General features: G+C 38.7%; 1 protein-coding gene and 1 non-coding gene across 2 annotated transcripts; both read left to right on the top strand.

Annotated features, from left to right (window-relative positions):
- The first annotated feature begins 1,103 nt into the window (after positions 1-1,103).
- LOC124266507 lies at positions 1,104-4,923 on the top strand. Its single transcript, XM_046701303.1, has 4 exons — positions 1,104-1,388; positions 1,739-1,947; positions 2,916-3,014; positions 3,322-4,923. The coding sequence occupies exons 1-4, from the start codon at positions 1,196-1,198 to the stop codon at positions 3,619-3,621; spliced, it is 801 nt and encodes a 266-aa protein (XP_046557259.1). The 5' UTR covers positions 1,104-1,195; the 3' UTR covers positions 3,622-4,923.
- Positions 4,924-10,559: 5,636 nt separating this feature from the next.
- Positions 10,560-10,631, top strand: Trnaq-cug. The gene has a single exon. It is a non-coding gene; the product is annotated as a tRNA-Gln (tRNA).
- The last annotated feature ends 535 nt before the right edge of the window (positions 10,632-11,166 follow it).

Below are 11,166 nucleotides of genomic sequence, written 5' to 3'. Positions count from 1 at the left end.
TAAACCAATGGAAGTGCACAAAAAACCAAAGAAGCTAAGGCTGCAATTTGGTCGCATTCTGTGGCATACCACAGTTACGGTATTTACACTCGACACAGAGATGAACATATGTAATGTTGTCAGCAGTTCCCTCACTGCACATGTGTGGACACAAGGGGGCGTTCAGGTCAGTACCTGGTGACACTTCCCCTTGCAGCCGGCACTGCTTGACACCGCCTCGGAAGGGATTGCACAAGTGGTCGGATTTTTGTTTCTTTGCCATTCCTCCTGCAACCCGGTAAGTTTTGCAAGTGTCTGAGGACGATGGTGACGTTTACGGAAGCGTCGATCAAGTTCTTCACTTAGATACTCGATCGGGTTCACATCAGCCGATATTGAAGACAAGTGAAGGACATTGACGTTTGCATTGGCGAGATAGGCACCTGTTACATCCCTCAACAATCAATTGAATTCAATCCCAACCTGGACAGCATGATTATCCCTATCAAAATCTGTGTAGTATACATATTGCTGTTGGCTATGGTAAGGTATTACCAGCTTGTTTCATAGCTCTGTTATATCCACCGTAGTCTGTCTCACAGTCCCTCAACCACAATATTTTCCCTCCAACCTTGCCCTCCCTGCAATGCTTAAGCCCTAAATGAAGCCAGATTTCCCCAGGTTCTGAATCTCTGGTCTCCCTGGGTCTCCTTTCCAATAAATGGGTTTATTTGTTACAATCAAAATTATATATATTCAGAGACTAAGCGTTAGTCTATATCAACCCCTCCTACGCTCAATACGGAAATTGTCCTGTTGGAGTAGCTGATAGTTTCAAACTGGTGAGAACGTTAAACCTTTCAAACAATTTCAAATTATGGTGTAAAAATGTCACAAAGTTATATTCTGACCAAACATCAGATATAATCTGTTTGAATATTTGTTATTTAAATGTACAAAACCATAGATTCAAATACGCCGTTTGATAAAAGCCTGTTCAGGCGGATCGAACATCATGCAATGGCCATCACTGGATTCCCTGCAATACATAATTAACGATTCTAGGAATAGTATAATCGATAACTAACTGGAGTTGTGTATGCATGCGTATTATCCACCCGTACTGCCCAACAAGTGACTGAGGGATTCGCCAACTGGATTTACGTGTGGTAATAATGTACTACGGATCGGGGATCAAGAATTTCAGATCTTGGTGATGTTGGGATACCGAAATATATATCCAGCTTTTCCAGATGAAGTACCCGTCATGATTCAGCGTCTGACTAATGGGGATGAAGATGTTTCGTTGATTGGGTATTCCCAGACGAACAGCAGCTCCAGAGACCAAGATTCAGAGATTTTATTTAGGAACAACTGGGTTTTCCTTCGGTCCTCAGTAGGTAGCAGGGGTAAGTTTATTTTGCCAATTTGTCGTATTTACCTTAACTTTCTATTTATGGCACATTATTAGTAGTATTTACGTAAATTTGTGGGTACATATAAAACGCGATCAGAATCAGCATTTGGATCGTATCAAATTTGAGACCTATAGTTCAAATATTATCCACAGATACAGTGATGAAAGCAAACGTGCTTGTTCTGTTGTCGGGTATGATTGAAAACCATATGCCTAGACCGTGTTTAGTTCGTGTAATTGTGCCTGATTTCAAGATGTTTATGAGAAGAATATAAAAATTAAGTTTTTACTAGAATTTCCAAATTAAACAAAAATCATTCACTCATTGCTTTGAATTTGCAGCGTTTCTGTCCTTGAGTGAAAGCACACGAATAGTCAGTGAACTGGCTCATCCGTGCACATCCGGTTCTCCGAGCCTCCAGGTAGACTTTCCACAAGACTTCTTCGGTGCCCAATCTGAGAGCCAGGCTGACATGGTCGCCACTTTACAGGACCTTATCATCGCCATGAAAGAGGCCAAAACATCTGTAAACAGAGCCAATATAGCCCTGGTAGGTATCGTAATGATGATGACAGTGGGCGAAACAGCCACTGGCCAGCTGTTAAGTTATAATACACTTTTATATCATGCAAGACTGTGGCCTGATAAAAAATGTTCATCATATTAGCTGCTTAGGGACCGTTCATAATTTATTGCTAGGTGGGGTGATGATGATTTTATGAAGAAGCATGTACAATGTGACTGACCTCCACCCCCTAAGATTTATGTACAAAGTAAGTGACACCCCTGCATTTCATGTACAAAATCAATGACGTCCCACCCCCTTCCCATAATTTGTAAGCATATTTTTTAAATAGTTCTGTGTACAAAATTGCAGCCCCCACCCTTTACCACCAAGAACCAAGTGGGTGACCCCCCTAAAATCATCAATTCTTCCAACCTAAATGGACTACGAAATTTTCTTTAAAACTGGCATATTTTGCACTGTATGTAGCGCATGTTGTGACCACTTGTCTACTGTAAGAGTTCCAGACTACGACAGATATAAGTGTCAATGAAAACGAAATTGTCTATTTGGGGTTTACACAAAAGTGAGCGGTCAAAACAACGTTTTTTGAAGTTACTTCATGTTAGAAAGGCAAATGTTCAAGGAATCTGAATGCAACTGGAAGCCAAATACATCCAGAGATGAAACCCTTAAAAATCCTTGTTGTCTTTGGCTGTGATAGGTTATTTGAACATGCATAAATTATTTCAAAACTTCAGACATGTGTTTTCTTACTTGTTTTTGATGGTACTCTACCTATTTGTAATCGTTTGCTTAGTTTTTACATTCAAATACGGGCTAGTGAAAGATTTTGTGGGCTTGTAACCTTCAGGCTACCCCGACGGGTTAGCAAAATTTGGAAACTATTTCGCACACCTGATGATGATGATGATGATGCTGATGATGATGATGATGATAATGATGATGATGATGATGATGATGTTGGATCATGTTCTACTTCTGTGTTGCAGAGGCGCAGCGATGAGTCGGCTCGCTTCAAACACTACTTCCAGGGGTCGCAAGGTGACCCAAATCCGGAAGTGTCGTCAGTATTCAAGTCATTTAAACAGGTTAGTATAAACACAGGGTTGATTCTAACAAACCTAAAAACAGAATCGAGACGACCAGAGATTCAACCCACAATTGGGTTTCCAAGGGACACTTTGTCTGAGACGACTCGCCAACACTTGTCCTTACTTCAAAATGACATATTCGAAGTGTTTGAAATTTATTTAAAATAATCCAAACATTTGTGCATTATAATCAGATCATTACTTCAACACGATGCCCACCGGCATAAACTCATCTCATACGTATCAATTCAGAGTTAAGTTTAATTGGAAGGACATCAAACTTTCGTCATCTTTCTACTTCCAGAATATAAAAATCGACTACAACCAAACGTCGAAGATGTGGCTGAATTTGAATAGATTCCAGCAAATCGTGAATGTGCGCCATTCAACACTTACCCAAGCCCTTACGAGATGCAAAGACAAGCTGGTCGTGGTTCTGTGTAAGCTTCAGACTGTGTTTCCGGAGGAGGACATGCCGATGGTTTCAGAGGATGACACTGGAGATCGCATGACCTTGGTTCAGTTTCGGAAATATTTCAGGAACACGATCAATCTGTACAAACATTATAAAGCACACTTCAAGAGACAAAATGTGAACTGTTAGACATGCGGTCTTCCGGTCCATATAATAAAATAACACGTCTTCTTTGAAATGAGTGGTGCTGTTTGTGTGGTCTCTGGCAGTCCTTTCGCAGTCAGAAACGCAAGTATGCTTTGTTTTGTGGTATTTCATTGTTTACATGAATATTTATCAGTAACGTAAAGTTATTAAAGAGACACTATGCCTCAACTCAATCTGGCAGATGGGAGATAACCTTATCACAGAAGTGTACGTAGATGCAGTTTAAGATAAGATTAATAATATGATGTGTTTGTATATATATGAACACCCTCATGGGCGATTAGACCACCTAAATATACAGACTGTATAGACTATACGTAGAGCTGATTCTATGCAGCAAACTCGGCAAAAGAAAGTGAAACAAAACTTTGATGGATGCTAAAAGTGAAACAAACACGACATGCGATGCATTTGAAACGGGTCTAATTAAAATTAATTAAAAATCTGATGTGGATAGAGAGCTCTTAGCTATGGTTCTATTTTCGAATTGGGTGTTATGTTTCGGGCAAATTTTGGGTCAAATTCAAAGTGTACTTCATTTGCCAGTCAGCGCAGCTCCATTGTGAAACGTTATTGTCTGGCTCTTGTGGATTTGTGTCTTGATATTCAGAATATAATCATGTGTTTACGAATGTATATACTGAAACTTCGCGAACTCAGTTTCGACTGAGCAATGTCAATATGTAGAATTACGTTAAGAAAGGAGGGCCAATTCTATCGGGTCGAAGTCCAACTGTACACCGAGTTAAAGGGAGATTGAGTTAACGAGGTTTCGCTATAATATATTTGAGAAAATCACGCTCCAGTTAGGAGCGTGGCATGTGTTACGAGAGATGAATCGAATATGACGTCAAAATAAGATACAATTGACAATGTTCTCCATTGTGATATATACTTAGGGAAACAAATAAGGGAACACCAAATCATGGCAATGCTCCTTTGTTTATTCTCAGATTTCCTCCCGTAGCGCTATTCAACGCTGATTATGAAAACCTAAAAATATAAAGGAACGTTTGATTTTTCCTGTGTTCCTTTATTTGTTTCTCTCAGTATATATCTGGTAACTTGTACACGTCACCTGATTCATCGATCTCAAATGATGCCTTGAATTACAAGGATAAATCGACTATATTAGTCGGCCGTAAGCTGGTTATTATGAACCTATATCGATTCTGCACTTTTGTTGTTGTTTGCTGAGTCGTGTTGCTAAAAATATTTTCAGGAATCTCCGTAAACTAAATGTTTTTTTCCTATTACGCTGTTTCAATGGTTGTGAATGTTGTATATGTTTTGATATAATGTTTCTTATTACGAAGGACAATATCCGAATATTTTGTTATGTAAAAACTCGATCATATTTATATTTTCTCTTATAGTCTAACTTGTTATATGTTGTTAGAAGCAAACCGAAACATGAGTCGCATTAACCTATTCAGAGAATGACCTACTTTTCAGCCGATCCGAATTTTCTCATGTGAAAGTGAAAATAGACATCACAAACAACTTTGGTTACACTGAATTCCAATTTCTTGTTTCATAAGAAAATGGTATTTACAAATGAACTTTAACTTTAAACTTCGTAAAATGAGGTCGTAAAATGATTCACAATTCATCCGGCTCACTGGTTACACCTGTTATGTGTTATTTGCACTTATCCAGTGTAGTTCTGTAACGGACAGTGTGATTGATATCATATCAAGTCCGTACAAGATCGCCAAACTTTTCTAGCGGCAGAACCTCGTTTTGATATTTCCACGATTTCCAGGCTTCTGTTTGTCAGTGCTCGCTATACGACAGAGCACGCTGCAGGACATGTTTGCAAGGGTTACACGGAGCGTAGTGTTGCAATGTACAAGTGCTTAGATGTATCAAATAATACTGATTAATAGTTATGTACCCACTTAAATGAATTGGTCTAAAAATTCTGGACCGGTTATTGTACTAAGTTGCGCAATAGGACGGAACCCAGTCATCGGGAAACGAGACTGATGTGTACTCAATGTTTTGACTTGTAATAACGATACAATCACCACAGGATAACTATACAACCCATCGTTTTTTGCCATTAAAAGATTGCAAATACAAGAGAAGCTGATCTGTCCTGTGTCAACACAAACATGTTTGTATTTATTTGATATGTATATTTTTATATATTTTATAAATATTGTTATAACAATCGCCATTATACACCCGAAATGTCGGTCATACTGTATGAATTAACTGATAGAAAATAATTATTAAACAATTTTAATCACTTTCAATTATCAAAGTATGAACAGCGGACCGATGAGTGTCGTATCGGGGTGATTAGCCTAGTCCTCAATTTTTACATCCTGTGCCATTGTAATGTCGCCATTGTTGTGTGTGCAGTTAGAATAAAACTAGATGAAAGAGACCTTGTTCTTTTCATTACGTCACTGCGTGAGTTGGGTTCAAGGTTGGTCCATTATGTCACGGCATGTTAGCTAGCTGATGTGGAAGGAAAGCCTAAAGTGGTGCAGGTCTACCCCAGCTAACAATTCCACATTGTCACAACATTATGTTTCCGTTGTTGAAACGTTACCCCGTGAAGATCCGGGTTATAATTGATCTTCAGTAACCCAAGCTTGTCGTAAGAGGCGACTAACGGGATCGGGTGGTCAGACTCGCTGACTTGGTTGACACGTTCTATCGTATCCCAAATGCCTAGATTGATGCTCATGCTGTTGATCACTGGACTGTCTGGTCCACACTCGAATATTTACAGACCGCTGCCATATAGCTGGAATATTGCTGAGTGCAGCGTATTGACCTGAGTATAATACGGGTTTTGTGTAGTTGTTGGTTTTGAGGTTACAGCATTTCTTCTTTAGTTGAAAAATATCGGAAACGTCCATATTTCTGCAGAGATACATTGAGTGAAACAGTGGCAAGATATACATAACGAATATTGGGTAACGAAAACGAATACTTGGTAACGAATATACGAATATTAGGTAACGAATACGAATATTAGCTAACGAATACGAATAGTGGGTAACGAATATACGAATATTAGGTAACGAATATACGAATATTAGGTAACGAATATACGAATATTAGGTAACTAATATACGAATATTAGGTAATGAATATACGAATATTAGGTACTGAATATATCATATTAGGTAACGAATATACGAATATTAGGTAACGAATACGAATAGGGAGTAACAAATATACGAATATTAGGTAACGAATATACAAATATTAGGTAACGAATACAAATAGTGGGTAACAAATATACGAATATTGGGTAACGAATATTAGGTAACAAATATACAAATATTAGGTAACGAATATACGAATATTAGGTAACGAATACGAATAGTGGGTAACAAAATACAATAGCAAGTCAACAGTTGATACATTATTTAATATACACTAAACGCCAAAAGAAACGTTACCTTCGTTCCTTAATGACGGAGGTACCTATCTTCAGCTGGCGTTGTGATGCGTGGACGTCCACTTCCTGGTCTGTCTACGGCACCCCAGTCTGTCTGAAGCTCTGAATAAGTCGTACAAGCGTGATACGATGGCATCCGAGGGCGTTGGCAACAGCATTGTATGTCGACCCCATCTGCACCATTACAATGGCTTTTTCTCTCTCTCTCTTCAGCTGTTAATCGTGGCATATTTCTCGTAGTTGTGTATCATATCATGTATTCTAGGCCCTCTTTATACCCTACAGATTCATTCTACATGGGAAATGGATGCAAATACTGCTCGCATAATGCTGCGTTTTGGCGATTGATATTGCTATGTGTAAACAGAAAATGGAAAAATGTTACTTTGCAAGCAAAAATGTTAACAAAGATAATTTTAGATGTTCCTAAACATTTTTTCACAATATCAAAGACACGTTTTACTTGTATTCACTAATGTAAATCAGCAGAAAATATTTAAAAGACTGAAATCAACGTTGTTCAAATATTTATAAAGTATAAATAAATATGGAATATTCAAAATATAAGTTCAAATATCTTTACAGAGTTGAGCAGCTTGAAGTTTTGGAAACTGATGAATTGCGTATATTCTTAAGCAGGTAAGTAAGTCTATGAGAATGTTATGTAAATAAAGATGGCCTTTACTGCTGTTTCTGTCAACAAATACTAGTACTCCGCCAAGCAATGATGTCATGGGACCAAACACGCTGGACCACTGTTTTCAGTGCACAGGTCAGGCGTGCACTGGTCAGCTGTTTGGCCGTTGGCCTGGTGATGGGCGCAGGAGGCCAGACATACTCTTGAAGTTCTAGGACTGCAGCTTTATGCTATAGAACATCGTACTGCCATTAGACTTGCAGTGCAGCGATTTCATGGCATTGTGACGTCATCGGGTTTTGACGTCATAGCATTGAGTCATGTCATGTTGTAGAATTATAGAACAGGGTCCCGATCCACAAAACGTTCGTAGCGCTACGACATTCGTAAGCCTATGATAAACTATAGAGTTACGAAAGGTCGTAACGTTACGAACGCTTTGTGGATCGGGGCCCCGAATCTTGCTGGAGTTCTACACAAGTCGCAGTCGGAGACTGTCTGACCTTTTCATGAAATTTGAGAAAATGCATTCCTCGAAATCGAAATCGATATTAAAAACTTTGAGGTTGATAGATGGGATAGTTCCGGGTTTTTTCGTTTATTGTTGTTTTTTATAAGAAACGCTACTGGGTTAAAACTCTGAAGGAATAATATTTCATAATTCATTCAGCATATCATAGGCTACTAAGTTCTGTCTAAAACACTTATAGTTTCCACGTTCGCGATTTCGTGACAGTGTATATATTTTGTTCGCTTCATGGCAGGAGCTTCAACATAACTCGATTTTGGTAATTGTGGTATTTACGTAATTATATTAACCGAGCTAGTTATCTGGAATATGTTTATTGAGATTTAGTTTTGCACATCGTTTCCGATTAATACTTTTTTATTTATTTTTCTTACGCTTGTGAATGTTACATTTACTGGGTATTTGGACAAATGTCCATATTTAGATCGAGTATTCGAGTGAGACTAAAAGAACGACTTCATCTCTGCATATGACATCAAATCTCACCCCAATACATGACATCAAGGTGTTCACTGTTATGTTTAGTCTCTGATTTGTGTGTAACGAGGTCACGGGTCAGGCGTGCTCTGGTCAGCTGTTTGGCCGTTGGCCTGGTGATGGGCGCAGGAGGCCAGACATACTCTTGAAGTTCTAGGACTGCAGCTTTATGCTATATAAAGAATCTCACCCGAGTTTCTTTTGATATCAAATTTATCACTACAAGTTGATAAAGTTACAAATATCCTAGGCTTGATGGAGATATTTTTACTTTCATCAACGAGTGTTGATATATTTGATATCAGAAAACACGAGGGTGAGATTCTATTTATCATCAAATATCAATCTTCACTAGTCATTCACTAGTTTTCAGTAAAAAATGTATATCTCTGAACATCGTACTGCCATTAGACTTGCAGTGCAGCGATTTCGTGGCATTGTGGCGTCATCAGGTTTTGACGTCATAGCATTGAGTCATGTATTTGATGACGTCAGGGCATTGTACAAAATCTACTGTGAAGCCGATATCATATGGGGATATCGTTTGATCTCACACAAGGAGATATCTCCTGTCGAACACAGTTTTGGATGGTAGAGATTTTTACACGAGCAAGTGTGCCATATGCCTTATACGAAACGAGCGTGAAATTTTGTATTGCGAGAGCGAGGGCAATACATAACTTTGTACGAGTTTCGTACAAGTCATGGCACACTTGCTCGAGTGTAATAATTTCTTTATTATCCATTTCATTCATGTACATTTGTGCAGTAAAACAAGGTAAGCAAGTGTGATGGCCCACTTCATTGACGTTACGTTCAATTGTTTAATGACTTCACAGGCTACGAAACACAGAAACAATGGTTGCTCGTCAAAAGTGATATGTGCACATATGATATAGATGACACTGGTTATGTTTCACCATATGGGAATTAAAGTCTTATAGGGTCAAGAGTGAGATATATATTATCCGAACGCCCACTGTGGGTTGTGGACTAAGTACCACGTACACGTACCACGTACATGGTCTTGCCATATCACCTGATAGGATCAAATAGGTCAGCACTGAGTTTTAGTCCTAAAAAAACATTGTGGACTCGCAGACAGACTTGTGCTGTCATTTTGAAAAATATCCGCAAACAACATTCGACATCTACAACAGCATATACAAGTATACAACACCAACCCCTACGGCGAATACCGTTTTTAAAATCAGCCAGAGTCAGTTCATTTCTATGGACAGTTGGTTGGCGTTATAAATACATATCAAGCATGAAGTTCTATTTGACTTGTATGTCGCTGGAATACATATCCCTTTAGTCATTTAAAATATCATGGCTTACAGTACGTGTGAAAACAATATCTGCCGTAAATTTTGTAAAAAAATAACCTTGTTCAGCTAATAGATGGGTAAATGTACAACTTCAACGTACTCGTGAGTAGACCGGGGTTTGTACGCTTATCTGAAAAGCTTTTACCAGTGTCTCAGTCCAACCAGGGATAATCTATTATCCCTGGTCCAACAATCAGACTTTTTGTATCAACCCTTGAGACTTACCACGGGTAGACAGGGAGGCCTGTACACCCGGGAAGCCGGTTTGGACTCGTCCAAGCTACATATGACGGAAATAGATACATATTCACATTTTATTTATAGGGTCGTGTAGATCTATCTAATGCGCCTTTGTGTTACGCAGCGGATTGTGTGGATCGCGTATGTGTTTTATTTAGATTATTAGAGAACATTTAGAAAACAGATTTGATTGAATTCCAATCTTCCTCGTTCAGCCACCAGGCATGGGCCGCTGGACATACTTACCGTTAAGTTGTAAACGTGAGCCGCTCACAACCAGGAGGTTCTATGGTGTAATGGTTAGCACTCTGGACTCTGAATCCAGCGATCCGAGTTCAAATCTCGGTAGAACCTGAAGTTTTTTTTCTTACCCTTCAGCATATTTTTTCTCAATTGAAATTAATTAGGCGAGTTTTACTGAATACAAACTCAATATTAAGATTGAACACTTAATAAACAATTACATGGGCCTTAAATTTGACCAACTGTATACACAAATTTTACAAAGTGTAAGGGACCGTTCATAATTTATGGCTAGGGGGGGTGTTGATGATGATTTTTATGTAGAAGCATGTACAATGTGAATGACCCCCCCCTAAAATTCATGTACAAAATAAGTGACCCCTCTGCATGTCATGTACAAAATCAATGACACCCCCTCCCATAATTTCTAAGCATTTTTTAAACATATTTTATGTACAAAATCGCTTTTTGCCCCCATGTACAAAATCGGTGACCCCCGCCCCTTGAATCATCATCACACCCCCATAGCCAAAATTATGAATGGTCCCTAATGGGAGAACATTTTCATAAACGGTAATATTTTTTATAATTCACCCAATGAAGTACATGTGAAGAAAAAGCGTTTTAACAGAACACATTACTAAAC

The sequence above is a fragment of the Haliotis rubra genome, unplaced genomic scaffold (assembly GCF_003918875.1).
Source record: "Haliotis rubra isolate DU_JTF1 unplaced genomic scaffold, ASM391887v1 Scf126, whole genome shotgun sequence".
NCBI classification, from domain to species: domain Eukaryota; kingdom Metazoa; phylum Mollusca; class Gastropoda; order Lepetellida; family Haliotidae; genus Haliotis; species Haliotis rubra.
Note: the sequence above shows the minus strand (reverse complement) of the source record. Positions and strands in the feature narration are given on the sequence as shown.

Bases quoted from the DNA above. Each gene is read 5' to 3' on its own strand.
- LOC124266507 (XM_046701303.1), top strand. From the start codon at position 1,196: ATGTTGGGATACCGAAATATATATCCAGCTTTTCCAGATGAAGTACCC. The intron at 1,948-2,915 runs GTAGGTATCGTA...TCTGTGTTGCAG, and splicing joins ACAGAGCCAATATAGCCCTG to AGGCGCAGCGATGAGTCGGC. The intron at 3,015-3,321 runs GTTAGTATAAAC...TTCTACTTCCAG, and splicing joins TATTCAAGTCATTTAAACAG to AATATAAAAATCGACTACAA.